Here is a 20,089-nt window from a genome sequence, read left to right on the forward strand (position 1 = left end):
ATTTCCTACCAGATCTGGACATCACTGAGCTCCTGGACAGTCTGAGGTGCAACCTGGTGGCATCGGATGCACCGAAACATGATATCCCAGAGCTGTTCTATTAGATTTAGATCAGACGAGCGTGGGGACCAATCAATGGTATCAATTCCTTCATCATCCAGGAACTGCCTGCATACGCTCACCACATGAGACCGGCATTGTCATTCACCAGGAGGAACCCAGGACCCACTACACCAGCGTAGGGTTTGACAATGGGTCCAAGAATTTCACCCCGATACCTAATGGTAGTCAGGGTGCCATTGTCTAGCCTGTAGAGGTCTGCGTATCCATCCATGGATATGCCTCCCCAGACCATCACTGATCCACCACCAAAAACAGTCATGCTGAATGATGTTACAGGCAGCAAAACATTCTCCACGGCTTCTCCAGACCCCTTCTCATCTGGCACATGTGCTCAGGGTCAACCTGCTCTCAGCTGTGAAAAGCATAGGGCGCCAGTGGCAAACCTTCAAATTCTGGTGTTCAATGGCAAAATGCCAGTCGAGTGCTGTGGTGTCGGGCAGTGAGCACAGGGCCCACTAGAGGATGTTGGGCCCTCAGGCCACACTCATGAAGTCTGTTTCTGATTGTTTGGTCAGAGACATTCACACCAGTGGCCTGCTGGAGGTCATTTTGTAGGGCTCTGGCAGTGCTCATCCTGTTCTTCCTTGCACAAATGATCAGATACCAGTCCTGATTATGGGTTAAAGGACCTTCTACAGCCCTGTCCAGCTCTCCTAGAGTAGCTGCCTGTCTCCTGAAATCTCCTCTATGCTCTTGAGACTGTGCTGGGAGACACAGCAAACCTTCTGGCAATGGCACGTATTGATGTTCCATCCTGGAAGAGTTGGACTGCCTGTGCAACCTCTGTAGAGACCAGGTATTGCCTCATGCTACCAATAGTGACACTGACCATAGCCAAATGCAAAACTAGTGAAAAACAGTCAGAAAAGATAAACCATTCCTGTTTTCGGGGTCATCTCATTGTTGCCCATTTAGTGCACCTGTTAATTTCATTAACACCAGAGCAGCTGAAACTGATTAATAACCCACTCTGCTACTTAACTAATCAGATCAATATCCCAGGAGTTTAATTGACTTGATGCTATACTCTGACTAAAAGGTTTCCTTTAATTTTTTTGAGCAGTGTATTAGACAGCATGCTGCTGTTGTGTTGTCTCCAGTAGTTAATATGAGAAGTAACAAGGTGATCAATTCAAAACTTTATTGGCCAATCACGGAGGGTTTTATTCCAGCGATGTGAGCTGAGGGGTCAGAATAAATGTTTGGCGCAACCTTCCAGAAGGGTCTTCCTGTCCAGTCTTTTGCATGGAGAGGATGTCACTAAAAGGAAAGGTTTTTGCCTGTGCTTAGGACCTAGAGAATTAGGAAGATGGCTACCTATCTGGAGCATCTTCCGGGGAGTGTGTTATGCTGAAGAATGTTCAGGACAGCTGCTGCTGGATAGACATTGCATGGAGACCTCACCACTCAACGTACATGTGGCTACTATACGTGGATAAGAGGACCAATTCCTTTTGGGAAGTTGCTAGTGAAGAAACTAGAGACACCAATAGAGGTACTTCAAATATCTATTTTTATTGGGAGGCTGCTACTGAAGACTTTAGACCCAACAATAGTTGCTCTTAAAGCATCCATTTGTGACTGGACAGCTGCTACTGAAACATTAGGGCCACCATCATCTTTGATATTACTGGTAGGCTGCTACTCAAGTATTTAGGGCCATCATCCATTCTTATTATTGGCATAGGAAAATCTGGGATATTTTGCAGTTTTCAGATAACCTGTACTCCTAACCCTCTTCACAAGTTGAGACGTGCAAGACAAAAAAAATGTGTTTCATTTCAGATTTGTTCATTAAGTTAATAATTTTTTTTTCATAATCGTTATGTTAGAACGAATAATTTTCGGAATTCATTTCATATATTCGTTATTTTCAAATCGATTCAAATTTAGCCATATTCAGAAAATCGATTTTGAATATCGAAATTTGAATTTCGCAATTCAAATTTCGACATTCAAAATTCAAGTTTCCAAAGATGGCTATATTTGTTCTATTTTATTCTATTCTATTTCTTTCAGTTCTATTTTATTCTTTTTTATTTTATTCAACTCTATTCTATTCTTTTATATTTTATTCTATTTCTTTATTTTCTATTCTGTTCTATTCTATTTTCTATTCTATTCTAATATTTTCTATTCTATAAAGCAGCCTAAGTAGGAGTCATCATCCTATGCCTTACTGTATTAATTGCAATATGTTTCCATTTCAAATTCAAATTCATTTTCAAATTCAAATAATTTGCTTTGTTATAGTTTATTTCGGATTCATTGAAGTTCATAGCTTTAGTAATTCAGAAATTTTTGATACATTCAAATCTCTGAATAATGAAAATTTTGTCTGAATTTCGATTCAAAATTAATCGCATATGTCTATTCAGATGTTATTAAGCAAATAAACAACAAAAATACTAAAGTGAATGAATCTTCAAGTATAACTAAAGGCTGTCTGTGCCCCCATAAGGGTGATCCATCCTTTACCTTTATTTGTCCTGTTCGCTGTTACTACTGAGAGTGAAGGTAAAAGAAAATCCCAAATTTTTGTGCTGTCACCAGAACAGGGATATATGGAAATCTTCCAATTGGGACATTAGTTCTGTGACAACAAGGATTTCCCTCACGTTGGAGGGATTTCCTGTCACTTCCTGTTTTGGCTTTGGGAGAGGAAGTGGAAATCTCCCCAATGGGAAACAGATGGGAAAAAAACTCACAGCAGTTATGATCCTTCATTACTCTATCCAAAATGGGAAAAAAACGTTTATTCTTTAGCTCTACTATCATTATCCCCATGGCGTGTTGGTGTACTGTCAGGTCCAGGATGGGAGTCCCCTCAAGAGCATGGCAAGACAGCAAATCATACATCAGCGGTTTCTACTGGCTAGTGCTCAAGTACCTCAACTGTTTCAGCCAGTTCACCCATACATAGATAGGTAATTGTATTTCTTTTCTAATCAAGCATTACGAGACACAAGAACTTAGTCTTAGATGATTAGGTTATGAAACTACATTCAGATGTTTGGACACTAGAAAAAAATGCTGTAAGGACAAACTTAGTATTACCCCTCCCACTCCAAGCAAACCTCACTTTTTTGTTAGTGTCCTTAGGTGTATGATTGTCTTCGGCTATTTTTTGTTGTTTTATTTTTCTTTGCTGATTTACAGCATGATTCTCTACTAAGTTTGGAGCTGCTAGATATCAACTACAGCTTCTATTTTTGCAGCTTTCCAGATGTGATGATTCAGCACTGCTGGAAAAGCATATCTTAAGCCAGCCTGAAATGTTGCTTTGGGCACTGGATCCGCATTAGGCAATCACCTAGGTATTAGACATGTGTGTTTCGTTTTGATTAGTTTTTCGGATTAAAATTTTATTTTTGGAGATTTGTATTCGAACCTCCGAAGGGACATAGTAACGAATGTCAACAAATCCGAAACATTTTTATAACAAAATTAATAAATGCATTTGTTTCACTCAGACAACGTTACATGATGCAATAGTAGTTCAGGCCGATGGGGAAATGAATTAAATTTTCAAATTTGTTTAATAATTCCAATAACAAATGGATTTGAGTTTCTTTCTATTCGATAATTCTAATACACATGATGTCAGTCGATATTATCAAATCAGCTCTTGCCATTTCTCTTGGTGGGTTGGACTAGCATCAAAAATATCAAATCCTTCCGAATTGGACCCTGCAGGGTTCCACTACTCCTTGTCCTGACTGTTGTCCCCAATGAGAGTCTCTTTCCATCTCAGAAGCCTCCATAGCACCTTCAGGTGCACCTGCTACCTCCTGTTTATTCAGAGAGAAACATTTAGCTACAATGCAAGCATTCATGTTTAGCCTGTCAGTCCCTTTAGAGGCATCAGACTGCAGGGGCAGCACAAAGGCTCCCTCACTCTGATTTTTCTTCTGACTGCACCTGTACTTACTGAGAGAGAGAGAGAGAGAGGAGGAGGATGGCACCTCATTTGATTCTGAGGGTTCAGCTGAAGGCTCTCCCAAGTCTGTCCTAAATACACTATTGGTACAGGGAACTTGGATGGCAGAAGAAGCTCTGCATCTGATCAACATCTTGGTAATTATATTGCCGATTCTTTGCTGGACCCTCCATGTATGGAAAACGGTCATAGGGACTTTCTCATTCATTAGCGTCTGGTTCCAGGGGAACTTTCGCTTTCTCCAGAGGTGTTTGAAGACCCCAACCACAGGTGTGAGACACCAGACTTTGATCTTCTGGCATCCAGGTTCAAAAAAAGCTGGACAGGTTTGTCGCCAGGAGCAGAGACCCTCGGGCTTTCACAGTGAATGTTCTGGTGACTGTTTGGAATCAGTTCCGTTCAATTTATGTCTGTCTTTCTCCTGTTAAAGCTACTTCCTCATCTGCTTCAAAGAATTGAGAGAGAGGGTGTTCCAGTGATCCTTAATGCACTGAACTGGCCCAAGAAGCAGTACTGCTCGGACTCCTTGCAAACGCTGAGACTCTCCGTGGGCCCTACCAGATCAGCCATATCTTCTGTCCAAGGGATCAAATAGAGTAAAGTGCAACAGCGCTAGGTGTCTGATAATTGATACGAGAAATAAATAAATGAATAAATAAATTAACTAGACAAGCAGCTAGCATAGGAAGTAAACCTCGAGAACTTCGGATAGTAAATTGACCAAAAAACATATGCAGCGCTCATATGTTAGATAATATCATGATCGCATAAATAGAACAAAGATTCATGATAAAAATAAAGCATTAAAATATTAAATAATAAACTAGTGACTTCTGTGGTGCATCCAAGGTTGAGAAACCAGTAGAAAGTTTGTGACTCTTGTGGTAAAGAACTGAGAATAGCTTGCACCAACCAGATGTATCAGCACATGGAGCATGGAGTAATTAAGACCTACTCCTGGTACTCTGAAAGGGAAGCCACTGGAGAGGATGATGTCATCTTATCTCTCGCCACTAGATGTCATGTTCCCAGGACAGCAGGACAAAGATCCCAGAAGTGTCCAGACAGTTGGGGGCACTTATTATATAGCTGCCCCATGGTTCCTGCATTTTGAATTTTGTAAGTGTGTTTTATACTATTTGAAATTACTACACAAATAAATACCTACTACACTATCAAAGTTTCTGGCCTGTGGCTCTCTTATTATGGAGGGAGCCCGGGCTTTTTGAAGGTGCTCGATTCTTCCTGGCTTTCTGTGGGTTGCTGACTGATGTGCTGGATTAATCCCTCCATTGGCTGATGTACACATCTGGGATCTCTGTCCTGCTGTCCTGGGAACATGACATCTAGTGGCGAGAGATAAGATGACTTCATCCTCTCCAGTGGCTTCCCTTTCAGAGTACCAGGAGTAGGTCTTAATTACTCCATGCTCCATGTGCTGAGACATCTGGTTGGTGCAAGCTATTCTCAGTTCTTTACCACAAAAGTCACGAACTTTCTACTGGTTTCTCAACCTTGGATGTACCACAGAAGTCACTAGTTTATTATTTTAATATTTTAATGCTTTATTTTTATCATGAATCTTTGTTCTATTTATGCGATCATGATATTATCTAACATATGAGCGCTGCATATTTTTTATGTCCAAGGGATCAGTTCATCCAGCCCCTTGGTTATTGGCATGCATGTTGAAGCCCAAGTCCTGACGGACAGGGCCTATCAATGTCAGTCATTCCTACACTCTTGAAAGCTGGAAAATCAACTTCTCACAAAGTCTATCATGACTCCTGGTAGGTCTACTTTGCACAGTAGTGTGATGCTAGGAACATCCATTCCAGGAATGTGGGACAAATCCTGTCTCAACCCCTCTCGAAAGTTTGAAACAGCATTTGGCTTTACATACTGTCAAGCTCATGCCATTCTTTTCCAGAAGAGACCATTTGCCTTGGTGAAAGTCTTTGTGAAGGTTGCACATTGTCCCCTCTGTACACTCCCTAGTAGCTCCATGGGAACTCATCTTGGTTTTAACAATTCTTCTGCAACCTCCCTTTGAGCCTATCAGGGATATTCTCCTCCCTCCCTCTTTCATTAGGTTGCCTTTCTTTGCGTTGGCTGTCACCTCTGTGAGATGTGCCTTTGAGTTATTAGCTATTCCTGTGAGGAACCCTTCCTAGTGTTTCACAGTGTACGGTTATCTTGCAGCCTAGGGCCTCTTTGTCCTGAAGGTGGTTTCCTCCTTCCACTTTAACCTGGACATCTCATTTTCCTTCTTATGTCATGTTAAATAACATTTCAGGGAGATTTCTATCTGCCCTTTAGATGTGGTAGGCACTGAGTGAGTCTACCTCTCAGCTAAAGCTTTCTTTAAAACTATCAGACTTTGTCTTCCTGAGTGTCCTTTTAGGGAACATCCTGTTTCTTGTTTCACCAGTGCCAGGTAGATTAGACAAGTCATCTCTTGAGTCTACAGTCTTAAGGATATAGTTCCTCCTTTTCTTGTTAAAACACTCTCTACCAGCTCCATCAGTGCTTCATGGACTTTTCAGCATCTGAAATCTGTTTCCCAGATTTGCAAGGCTACCACCTGGCCTTCTGTTTCTATGTTTGTTAAGTTTGGATAGTCAAGAATCTTCCGATACCAGTTTGCGGTGAGGGTGCTTCAAGCTGCTCTTTGACTTTCAGTGGCTGACTGCCACCCTGTTTGCTCATTTGTTTTAGGTTAGGGTTTGTTGCTGTGTTGCCCACCCCTTCAGTCACATCACTTTTAGACATCCCAATAATTTAAACCATGTTCCTGTGTACTGTAATGTGCAGTTAAGAACATAGAACTGTGGCTTGCTGAGAGTGAGAGGGTTTATGTTAGGGCTGTGCTCACAGCTGGTTTGCCAGTGCCCAATCACATGAATGTAACCACATAACTCAATCATCTAAGACTAAGGTCCTGTGTCCTGGAATCTACTCCAAGAAAAGGATTTTTACAGGTAGGTAAAAAATCCTGTTATCTATTCTTAACTATACAAATTTGATTCATTGTTGCTTGTTTCTCAGGGATGTAAAAAGTGACAGTCCTGTCACACATAACACTTACTCTGACCTTTATTAATATAACTGGCTTATAAATTAGACCCCAGTGCCAGATCTGCCTGATCTTCTCTTGTGTCTGCTCTTTGTGTCATCTGACAGGTATCTGTTAGGGATAGAAAGCCACGGGTGACGGCATAAAAATACAAACGTAGAGAACTATGTGATGTACTATTAATAAAGGTTAAAAAGGTAAAAATGTCCGCTTATTTTGTTCATAATTGAAAGGTAAAAATCAAAGGTGGAATGATCTAAGAACATGAAATATGCATTGGTTATTATAAATTATGCAGATCAAGATCATATGGAATGAAGACAGTGAAAGACATAGGTAAACCAAAACAGTTGGTGGAGGACTAGTTTGCGAACATAAATTTGAGAGATAGCCCCCAGATAGCCTTTAACAGTATACACAAACAGTGAAACCAATACTCAGGCAGTACTCACTACCTACTTAGTCTGTGGTCAAGAATCCTCAAAAGTCTTCACTCGATTCTCAGGAGAACAGTATTTGCTATAAATGGTTAGCTATCCTACAGCAATTCACACCATTTTTCTTCAATTGTTTGCGCCTGTTCATTTTGACATAATCCAATTAAGCTCCAAACCTTACTGAGATCCTTCTGTTAGATATTCATTTGGCATCACACAGAATTTCATGTAAATTTTGACTATCCTATGTATGTATTTACATATTCGTCAACTCATATCTGATTCTCAGCACCATGTCTTATATGCTCAAGAGCCTTTTTATTAAAGTTTTTTTGGCACATTTTTTTTAAGAGGTATGTGATTGGGTCTTACCTCAACCCTCCCAAATGCTTGGATATGGTACAGGGATGCAGAATGTCAGAACACATGTACATAGCCAATCTGTACATACATAATAAAAATACATCTAATTATGTGATAATGTAGTAATTAAGTTTACTGGTATAAAATGATGATGCGTATTCTTATACACCAGGAACATCATTAGTTGCTCATCTGTCCATCACTGATGTTAGACAGTTTCACTTTCCTTTTTAAAATCATACATTTTCTCTAATATTGAAGCCCATATGTAAATTGGAGTTCCTACCTTGTCACTTAGAATGCAGGTTACCTTGGCACCCATGTAAGTTGTGGTGGATACTAACCACATTAATCAGAACAAAGTTTTGTGTACAGTACCAATGCCGCCCTTTGCTGCAATTGCAGCACTTTTATGGAATGCTACCCAGCTTTTCAAAAGCACACAGTATTACAGCTCTACAGTGATCTGAAATTGGGAGCTCTGGTGCAAAGATCTTGATGTCAAAGTAACTAAGACATTGTTGTAACCTAGATACTGTATTGTATCCCCATCTATTCCAAAATTATCCACTTTTATTGAGCTGAACCATCAGCATATCTGTAGAGAAAACGTTCCTTTGTTGCAATGATGACCCTACATCTTTGTGAATTTAAAAGTTTGATTCAGTCCACAAAGTTGTTTCCACTGTCAATGAATGAAAGTTCACTGTAACATACTGTATGTTTGTTCATAGTATAGCATATACCTCCTGTGTCGACCAGCCATCGGTTTCTGTTTCCTTTTATATCAGCAAGCTGGATGACTGCCACTATATCACCACGACTGAGGCTTAGCTCCATTTCCTTACTGCTTGCAAAACTATTCACTACTTGGTAGAGTTTTTCAGGTTTGTAGCGTTGCAGTAGCTGCTGGATTTGGCGTTCCATGACTGGTGTGTTCTCCTAATACAAGAAAGGAGATAACAGTGGGATACAGTGGACACTGATCATGCAGCTTCAAATATCTGCAAAATTTGTAGATTTCAGAATGTAATAAGCAATTCCACAAGTCATTTTTAAAGCATTTGGTAAGCTACTAATACTCAAGAAACACAGCAACTGTTCTTAAGTCAGATAAGTCACTGACTTTTGTTCAATATCCAGCAGAATAAACACACATGGCTCCCCAGAGGCAGTAGGAAATAGTTGGTTAGGCCTAGATAAAATACACACTCTTCCTCAGACATACCAAATAGTAGGACTGCTAAGGGGCCTAGAAGCACAGAGGGCTCAGCACAGATAGAAATCAAGCCTTCTTTACCTGGCCATATAAGAGCTAGGGTAATTGTAAATTAACTAGGGGAAAAGTGAGATTACACTTATGTACTTTTAGAAACCGTAATGACATAAAAGCCTAAGCTTGCCTAAAAACAAAATAAGCACAAGGGACAGTACTTACCTTTAGTGTGATGTGTCCCTTGGGCTTCTGTCTTCTAGTTCAGTAGTAATCTTCCTCCTCCATTGCCCCTCCTCACCCCCACCACCGTACATTTCCAGTGCGGTAGGAGTTAGTAGAACCGAGGAGCTGTCACAGGGTCTCATCAAGACTATCCAACTATGCCTGGCCTTTCCACCTAGCTTTGACTTTCACAGAAGCTGAAGCACAAGGGACAATTTTCACTGGAGGTAAGTAAAGTCCCGTTTGCTTATTTTAATTTTTTTTTGTAAACTTAGTCTTTAAGTATATATACTGTAATTAGAAAAAAGTTCTAATACTTGTATCAAGTTATTATAAATGTTTCTACAGTAAACCGATGGGATAATGTAATCATATAAACTTCCAGGCAGAAGTGCGATTTTTAAAATTTTACTATGCATGTGTGCCTAGAACTGTAAAAGGTGTCTTCTGCACACTGAAGAATCAGACCACCGCTCTCACGTAAAGCGAATTTGTCTGAGTTTTCAGCAGACCAACACCCCCTTCTCCCGGCATAAAGCTCCCATCAACAATGTTTAAGCTCAAGCAGTAGCATTAATGATTGGAGCACTGTGCAGGGGACTGTCAGAATGCTGGAGGCCTATACTGCTATGCTGTGTGAGTAGAGGTCTGGCTCTCCAATGTACTGCTGAAATGACAATCTTTACAGTTCCAAGCACACACAGTAAAACTTTAAAACAAAATATGTCATGTTCTTTTTGGTATGCAGCCTGACATTGGGCTATAATGCAGTATCTGAGCAACCCATCAGCAGGCCCAGGTATTACAGAATGGTACATGTGGCTATTCAGTTACTAACTTTGGGGAAATCAATATTTGCATAGGCACTTTGCAAGGATTCTGGTCTTTGCTGGAGTTAATGAATCGTGAAACAAAAATGTATAAGCTAGCAGTTCATGCTGTCCACTATCTGCTACAGTTGCTACTTTATCTGACTTTTAATTTCCACAGATTCATTCAAGCATGATTTAAGCTGTATCATAATGCAAATGCACAGAGAGGGTTTAGCTATGGGGCTCCATCATTTGCTCATTACAACTGCTCTAATTAAATATTTCTACCCTCCCTCATTATTAATAGCTCACGATACCCACTGTCAGTTCCAGATTTATGGCATCCATGTGCTCCTCCTGCAGGTATCTTAGAGGCATATCCCTGCATACTGTGAATGACCCAATGGCATTTCTGACGCTTTAACCTACATATACGCATGTGATCAAGGTTATTTTTTTTACTCTGTCACCTATAATAAAGCATATACCTCACAACCAGCATTGATCTGGTGGTAAGGACACTAAACATCCTCACAAGTGACTGAAAACCCTATCTCCAGAAACATATTAAAATTACATTCTGTACTCTTAGGTCAAATCAAAGTTGCTATCTAAACAATCTGTTTACTATTTGAGATACGCTGTTTCACACCAGGTGATCTACAGTGACATCTGTGTGCATCATGACAGAAGTTATATTGGGCAATATATATCCAGGTCAACAGAACCTTTACTGAGTTACGTGTGTTTAAAGGATAAGTTCACCTTTGAGAACATGTTATTACATGTTCCACCCTAAAAATGGGTGGAACATGTAACATGTTACCATAGTCGCAGCAGCCGCCTGCCCCCCCTTGCCTCTGACAGAAGTCTCCCTGTACTATCAAGTTTGAAAACAGCACGGGTGCAGACCTGTCGGCTCACACAGTTGCATCATTCATTCAGGGACTTCTGTGAATGAATGAACTGCAAGTCCCGGCCTTAGAGGCTGCCGGCTTGTAGTTTTCAATAAACTACCGCGGCACTGTGGAGTGCCGTGGTAGTTCATTGAAGCTTCCTGTCAGAATATCTGCTTGTTCATACATCCCTGCAAAAAAATGTGCATTTATTATTTTTGTGTAAAAGGTGATAGATAGATAGATATATATAATGCACACACTATATTGCCAAACGTATTGGGACGCCTGCCTTTTCACACACATGAACTTTAATGAGTTGGCCCACCCTTTACAGCAGCGGTTCTCAACCTGGGGGTCGTGACCCCTTTGGGGGTCGAACGACCATTTCCCAGGGGTCGCCTAAGACCATCGGAAAACACATATTTCCGATGGTCTTAGGAACCGAGACACCGCTGCTGTCTCCGGCGATGTGTGGGCGGGATGATACGCTGCTCCTGTCACCTGGCCACACCTCTGGGATCGCTCAGCAGCTCCGCCTCCTCGCCGCTGATTGGCCACCGGAACTGTAGCTCAGGAGAGGCACACAGGCGGCCAATCACCGGCGAGGAGGTGGAGCTTGGAGAGGAGGAGCCAAGCGGCAGCGCGCGTACATCAAAGAAGACCGAGGGAGCTGCCGGAGTGAGTGAAGAGGAGAGCGGCCAGAGAAGGAAGACAGCTGACAGGTAAGTGAGAGAGCGAGCCCAGGCTGGAGCAGGGGTCAGCAAAGTAAGTATCATTGGTGTCAGTGGGAGGAATAGTGCCCCATCATTTGTGTCACTAATACCAACGATGGGGCACTATTCCTCCCCCCACTGACACCAACGATGGGGCACTATTCCTCCCCCCACTGACACCAACGATGGGGCACTATTCCTCCCCCCACTGACACCAACGATGGGGCACTATTCCTCCCCCAACTGACACCAACGATGGGGCACTATTCCTCCCCCCACTGACACCAACGATGGGGCACTATTCCTCCCCCCACTGACACCAATGATGGGGCAGTATTCCTCCCCCCACTGACACCAACGATGGGGCACTATTCCTCCCCCCACTGACACCAACGATGGGGCACTATTCCTCCCCCCACTGACACCAACGATGGGGCACTATTTTCCCCCCCCCTGACCCCAATGATGGGGCACTATTCTCCCCTCCACCACACTGACATCAATGATGGGGCACTATTCCTCCCACTGACACCAATGATGGGGCACTATTCCTCCCCCCACTGACACCAACGATGGGACACTATTTCCCCCCCCCCCTGACCCCAATGATGGGGCACTATTCTCCCCTCCACCACACTGACATCAATCAAGCTCCTCCAACCCCAAACTCGCTCATTCATGTCTTTATGGACCTTGCTTTGTACACTGGTGCGGAGTCATGTTGGAACAGGAAGGGGCCATCCCCAAACTGTTCCCACAAAGTTGGGAGCATGAAATTGTTCAAAATGTCTTGGTATGCTGACGCCTTAAGAGTTCTCCTCACTGGAACTAAGGGTCCAAGCCCAACCCCTGAAGAATAACCCCAAACCATAAACCGCCCTCCACCAAACTTTCCACTTGGCACAATGCAGTCAGGCAAGTAAAAATTGTTTGATCATTCTTCCAGAAGCGCATTTGTGAGGACAGGCATGGATGTCGAATGAGAAGACCTGGCTCGCAGTCTCGGCTCCAGTTCATAGCAAAGGTGTCTATCTGGTTGAGGTCAGGACTCTGTGCAGGCCAGTTAAGTTCCTCCACCCCAAACTCGCTCATCCATGTCCTTATGGACCTTGCCTTGTGAACTGGTGCGCAGTTATGTTGGAAAAGGAAGGGGTCAGCCCCAAACTGTTCCCACAAAGTTGGGAGCATGAAATTGGTATGCTGATGCCTTAAGAGTTCCCTTCACTGGAGCTAAGGGTCCAAGCCCAGCCCCTAAAAAACAACCCCACACCATAATCCCCCCTCCACCAAACTTTACATTTGGCACAATGCAGTCAGGCAAGTACTTTTCTCCTTGCAACCGCCAAACCCAGACATGTCCATCAGATTGCCAGACAGAGAAGCAATATTCGTCACTCCAGAGAACACATCTCCACTGCTCTACAGTCCAGTGGCGGATTGCTTTACACCACTGCATCTAACGCTTTGTGTCACTTGGTGATATAAGGCTTGGATGCAGCTGCTCGGTCATAGAAACAAATTCCATGAAGCTCTCTATGCACTGTTGTAGTGCTAATCTGAAGGCTACACAATGTTTGGAGGTCTTTAGCTATTGACTCTGCAGACAGTTGCTGACTTCTGCGCACTGTGCATTTCAGCATGCGCTGACCCCGCTCTATCATTTTACATGGCCTACCACTTTGTGGCTGAGTTGCTGTTGTTCCCAGTTGCTTCCACTAACACTTGACCATGGAATATTTTGTAGCAAGGAAATTTCATGGATGGACTTATTGCACAGGTGGCAACCTATCACGGTACCATGCTTGAATTCACTGAGCTCCTGACAGTGACCCATTCTTTCACAAATGTTTATAGAAGTAGTCTGCATGCCTAGGTACTTTATTTTGTACACCTGTGGCCATGGAGGTGATTGGAACATGTGAATCCAATGATTTGGAGGGGTGTCCCAATACTTTTGGCAATATAGTGTATGTATAGTATATATACAGTCATGGTCTAAAATATTTCCACCCCTGCATTTCTGTCAGATAATTATGAACCACTTCGCCCAGAAAATTGTTTTGGCATTCTCATATTTATTTCTTTTGTTTGCATTGTTATGACACAAAAAAGTGGATTAACAAAAAGCCAAATCTGGTATATTCCATGCAAAAATCGCAAAAATTGGCTGGACAAAATTAATGGCACCCTCAATTTAATATTTGGTAGCACACTCCTTGGAAAAATTAATCAAAATCAATCGCTTTCTATAACCATCAAGTTTCTTGCACCTCTCCTTTTCCCAACTACTATTTTGAGATCTCTCCACAGGTGCTCTAAGGGATTCATTGCCGGCCACTTCAGTACTCTCCAGTTCTTGGTCTTAAACCATTTCTGGGTGCTTTCTGATGTGTGCTTTGGGTCATTGTCCTGCTGTAAGACACATGACCTCTGACGGAGACCCAACTTTCTGACACCAGGTCCTACATTGCACCCCAGAATTCTTTGGTAGTCTTCAGATTTCATAATGCCATGCACACGGTCAAGACATCCAGTGCCTAAAGCTGCAAAGCAACCCCAAAACATCAGTGAATCACCACCATGTTTGACTGCAGAGACTGTATTCCTTTCCTTTCTTTAAAGGCCTCATTGCTTTTTCTGAAAATATTAAAATGATGGGTTTTACCAAAAACCAATTTGTCCACAGCACATTCTCCCAAAAGGATTTTGGCTTTCTTGGGTAAGTTTTGGCAGCAGTGGGGTCCTCCTGGGTCTCCTACCATAACGTCCCTTTTCATTCAGATGGCAACGCATAGTGCGAGCTGACACAGTTGTCGTGTGTGCCTAAAGGGTCAGCTTGAATTTGTCTGGAAGTTAATAGAGGTTCTTTAGCCACTATGCAACAATCCTTCATTACAATCTTTGATCAAGTTTTTCTCTTTTGTCCATGGCCAGGGAGATTAGCTACAGTGCCATAGGCTGTACATTTCTTGACAATGTTGTACACAGTGGACACAGGAACATTAAGGTGTTACTAAACCCCTGCATTCACTATATCTGGTCTCCCACAGTACACAGAACATGAAAATGCAATTATTTTAGTAAATATAAACTGCTAAAAACCTTTTCTCATCAGCAGTTAGAGCAGTCTTGTGACTTTTATCAGTGTCCTGCAGAGCACTAGTTAAAGCTTGTAGGAGATTTCATTCATCCCTGATTGTCCTATAAGACTGCAGGACCCCTGACCCTCAGTCTGGACAGCGCTGATTCTGTGCTGATCACATGCACTCTACCAAGAAAAAAAAACTTTCTAGTAATATACAACAAACTGAGCATGTGCAGCTTGCTACCAAGGCTCTGTTCTATCAGCAGATGGATGGGGACAGTAGAAGAAGGGGAGGATCAGAGAAGACAGAATAAAACAGCCTTTTTACACAATGTGATGGAATAACCCCTTAGATTCCACAGTGAGTATAACAAGCATGCTTTACTGCATATACAGACTGATTTTACTGTTGTGGGTTTAGTAACACTTTAACATCTGTTACAGGAGCTTGATACAGGTGAGTTTTATTACAAATCACAGGAGCATCACAAACTTGGAATGCAATTATTTCTTATAATTTTGAGAAGGTGCCAATAATTTTGTCCAGTTACTTTTTGGGGATTTGCGTGGAATGTGTCAGATTTAGTTTTTTGTTCCTCCACCTTTTTGTGTCATAACAATACAAACAAAAGAAATAAACATGACAACGCTTAAACATTTATAATTGCAACAATTTTCTGGGCAAAGTGGTGCATTATCTGTCAGAAATGGAGGAGAGAGGGGGAGAGAGAGAGGGAGGGAGGAAGAGAGGGAGAGAAGGGGGGGAGAGGGAGGGGGAGAAAGAGATGTCATGTAGTTTTTGAAATTCTTAATAAATAGAGTTAAAAATCTTTTTGTAGACTGCTCTTACTTAGGTAAGCCTTGTTTTCAAAGCTCATCATGAATAAAACACCATTGATAGTCTGATTATGATTAGTGTGATTATTATATCCACTCAGAGCTCTACTGTCTATTCTCTTGAGAAGTAATCACCTTCACGGTACAAAAGGCGTGGAGTATGACACTACTACATGGAAGGTCATGGAATTAGTGTATATGTGTGCTAAACAGCTAAGGCTCCATGTACACTGCAGCTGATAAACTCATGTTCAGGAGCTTTTTTGCATTTTTTTCAGCAGCCCCTGAACTCTCCCTAATGTTTTCCTATGTGTCTATGTACACTATGTCGTTTACAGTCGTTTACAGGCAGTTGAGTTTACAGTCGTTTTTTTGAACGCACCAAATTTGCGTTCAGTAGAGTTTATCAGCGTTTTAAACGCCAAATGCTTGTAAACGCGGCTAACTGCGTTTATAAGCGTTTGTGTTTAGAAGCGTTTTTTAACTGTTCCATATTCAGATGCTGTCCAGAACCTTTTTTCATCATCAGAAATGCATGAAGTGTTTTCCATGTATTCAAATGGACCCGGTACACCAGCTCAGTCAGTTCCAGGTTTTGTATGAAGGAAGAATTGGTAGAACGCGCCGCATTATGCTCATGATGGAATCCATAGTGAATACAACCAGAAAAGACAGGTCATCTCAACACATACTGCTCTCTCTGCTTCTGCTCTATTTCTCTCAAAATGTCTGAAATAGTTAATTTTTACTGTTTTTCAGTGCATTCTGGGCATTTGGGAAGGTCTCCTGAGGTTATGTTTAAAAAACGCTTCTAAACGCAAACGCTCATAAACGCTCATAAACGCGGTATGCATACGCGGCTAAACAGACATTTTTTAACCTACGTTTTCTAGCAGTCAGTTTCCATCATTCAGAAGAGTTTTCCAAACGACCCCTGTACATGGAGCCTAAGGTCTAAAGATGTGTCAATGAACATCACATTAACAGAAGGAACTATATACAATGGTAATAAATGTCTGAACTTACTGCGTCTTACCATATTCTGATTTGTAGCTAATAAAAAAAAAAAATAAAATGTTTACCTGTGTTGGTGGTGGTAATGATTCCTCCTCAAATTTTTGGATGAATTCACTGAGCTGAGAAACCATTTGGCTGATTCCATCATCTACCCATCTCTTGAAGTTTGCCTCTGCGGCCATGCTACATTGCATCTATAAACACATGTAAATAAATGCAGCTTTATGTAGTGATTCACTAAAGTTTTCTTGAATGTTAGAGTGAAAATAATGTGACAATCAATGTGGATAGTGACACAGGAAAACCTCTAACATACTGTGCCCACCACCCGGAAAATGTCACCTGTAGTTTAAATAGCTGTAATGAGCCCAAGAGGGCTCTCCACTAACTGGACAATTGTCAGAGCCTAAAAAGGATTGTGTGAGTGTAATGAAAAAGATGCAGGATTGCTTTGAAATGCGTCCTTGCATATTAGGGTACACAGTGGTGACAGCAGGAGGTTTTTGGCTCTAAGACTCCAGAACTTGCAGCGGCTCCATCCATTTGTGCCATTTAAATGTAAGCCCACACTTTCCCCAGCTGGTACCCAAGCCGGGATCTGGCATAATTCATACTTTGACTCAGAACTTATCCTCCAAGCCACTTGACCAGACTATACCCCACAGTTTTTTTGTGAGTGTAGCCAATGATTTTATTTAGTCCATTAAACCTTCTTATTCATGCTACACTATGGGGTGTGTGCTCCTCTCTCTCCTTTCATGTGACAATCAATGTCTATTTTGTTTTATGAATAATACAATGTATAGCAGAAGTATTGCTCTTGGTACAAAATGAGTTGTCAAATATTTTTACGTATGTGATGTTCTTAAGAGCATGACAGATGGTAGCATCCTAAAATAATCTCACATCTTTGATGGATCAGTGCTAGCCATTTATCTTATTAAGATGTCAGTTTGATGTTGCCTTGACAGCAACTAGATAGAAGAATGCAAAAAGTAAAAAAGTATGGTGCCTTGAATCTTCAGTGATAAAACATTTGGTGCAAAACCCAATAATAGCTCAAGGTGCTGGAGTTACTAAGTAAGTGGCAAATTAGTGAAGAGTTTTACCAAACTCCTGACTCCTATTCTCTTTTTGTTTCACATTCCTGACTTCTACTGTATATTACACACTCTTGTTCCCCGCATTCTGTGTATTATATATTGACCTCTGCCATATGACCCCTGTTATGTACTCCTAAACATAGCTTGTAGAACTTGCATTGTGTACTCCTGACCCTTGCACTCCATGTATTTTACACCCCTTACCCTTGCATGTTCCTTGAAAGACCCCAGCAACTTCTGCACCATAATGGACTTTACATACGTCTCACCAAAGTGTTCATTGTCTCAACAGTTGCTGGTTGCTTCTCTAAGGTAGGCTAAGACAAAGTGTTAGATCTCTGACTATTTTCAGTGTGCACAAAAGCCTATGTAATGGAAGAGTTTTTTTTTCTTTTAATTATTGTGCTGAGATGTATAGGTGCAGGGCTGTTGAAATTTTGGGAATTGACTACATTGGGGGTTCCAATTTACTTGTCCCTCATGACAATCTACTTTTCTACATAAAAAATAAAGAAATTTGAACCAAAACTGTATTTAAATCTGAGATACTTTTAGGAATGTCTGGGGCTTTTAAAAACAAAGGGGGTTTATGGCAACTTAAACAGTGCAATGTTCAAAATATTAAACATTTATCTCCTCCTCCTCTCCCTGCCCGTCTCCAGCACCGCACTCAGGAACTAGCAGGGAGCAGTGTAATGAGCACCGATTGGCTGCTCGTCAGGAAAGGGGAGTGTCAGGCTTATCCTTTATCCCTTTCGCTGCCAGAGCTGTTTTTGCGTTTTTTTGTACACGTTTAAAAAAATAATTTTAGGCCTGAAGATTGCACAAAACCCCCAAACATTATATATTTTCTGAAATCAGAGACCCTAGAGAATATAATTATTTGCTCTCATTCTGGCGTGTGCGCCGATATGTAACATGTATCTAAATCAATGTTTTCATGTGTAGGCACCCCAGCGTGTGCTTTCATGTTTGTACGTGCGTATATGTGGGGGTGGAGGGGGCCTCAATTTGGTTTTTGGAGGGGATGTTATGTGCTTGGCTGTAACTTAAATTTTTTACAATTTAAAAAAAACCTTTTTTTTCACTTTTTTTTTTTTGATCACATAGGGGACAACTGCTGCTCACCCACAGCAGGGCTAAGGATTAAAAAAAACTACCTGCCTGGCACCCGGAACTACATGTCCCGGGCATTGGGTGATATGAATTCAACATCCCTGATGTGTTTTTTGAGACTCTTACATGGGGCACAGCAATCAAAGTATAGTTTATAAGGTATAAGGAAACTTGGATTTTGTTTAACCAAGCCTCTTAAGCCCCTCCCACGATTAACAGTTTGACCACAACTATCATTCTCTGAGGCATGCACAGCACATTGCATTACAGCTCTCCTTGGAGTGACCAAGATCTTTTTCAATCCTAGCAACACCCCTGGGGGGCATGCTGGGAGCTTCTCCTGCGCTTCTTCTTCTTCTGCGACTCACTGACAGGAGTGTCTGCAGGGTCACTTCTGTAATAAGGAGCAGGAGCCCAATAGCTGCTGGAAGGAGGATTCTGCTCTCTCCTCTTTCCAATAGCAGCCTATTGTAGGCAGAAGAGAGCAGGAGCTGAGACTAAAAATGCACCTCAGTCTCAGAGTGGCACCACTGAGGGGGGAGTGATGGCAGACTGGACTTCTTCCTGTCTCTCCCTGTCATGTGACCCTAATGGGAAGAAGGAGAAGCTACCACCTTTAAGGTTGTACAAAACTCTGCACATCTCTCTAATGATCCAATGTTCGCAAGGTCCCTCCCCAGAGCCAGCATCTTCTCCATGTGCTGGATCTTTGGCTGTCTTGATTGGCCGATGTGGGATGATGTAACTCCAGCACTTGTACAGAAGTTAATTCTTCCCAGCATCAAGACACCACACTGAGATTATAAATGGAGCTGTGCATATGCAATATAGTGTACATTCTACAGAGGACAGCAAACAGTAAGATCATTTTATTTTATCGCAAAAGTGACAGAGCATATCTCTTCTAAGAAAAAATGTCTGCCTGCTCTCAGTTTTTTAAATGTTCACTTTAGTTCCACTTTAAGGATTGGTAAACTGCAAAATAATACTTTTTTGCTTTTGGGTTTAGGTACGCTATCACGTTGCACATGAGCACAGCAGCCCCATTCATTTCTTTGGAAGTGCTGGAGGCTGCCAATGGGCAGAGTCATCCCACAGGATTGAATAGGGCCATGGTGCTCTTGCACAGA

The 20,089-nt window shown here is 41.8% G+C and overlaps 1 protein-coding gene across 1 annotated transcript in view; it reads right to left on the reverse strand.

The window, feature by feature from the left end:
* The window catches only part of ARHGEF37 (Rho guanine nucleotide exchange factor 37), a 122,894-nt gene that overhangs the window by 17,514 nt on the left and 85,291 nt on the right, over window positions 1-20,089 (reverse strand). The window contains exons 12-13 of the mRNA XM_089659441.1: window positions 16,806-16,934; window positions 8,686-8,881 (exon numbers count right to left, since the gene is read on the reverse strand). Coding sequence (XP_089515567.1) covers window positions 8,686-8,881; window positions 16,806-16,934 — 325 coding nt within the window. The remainder of the gene's footprint in view (window positions 1-8,685; window positions 8,882-16,805; window positions 16,935-20,089) is intronic.

The sequence above is a fragment of the Staurois parvus genome, unplaced genomic scaffold (genome assembly GCF_062004578.1).
Source record: "Staurois parvus isolate SC_StPar_1 unplaced genomic scaffold, SC_StPar_1.0 ptg001158l, whole genome shotgun sequence".
In the NCBI taxonomy this organism is placed as follows: Eukaryota; Metazoa; Chordata; class Amphibia; order Anura; family Ranidae; genus Staurois; species Staurois parvus.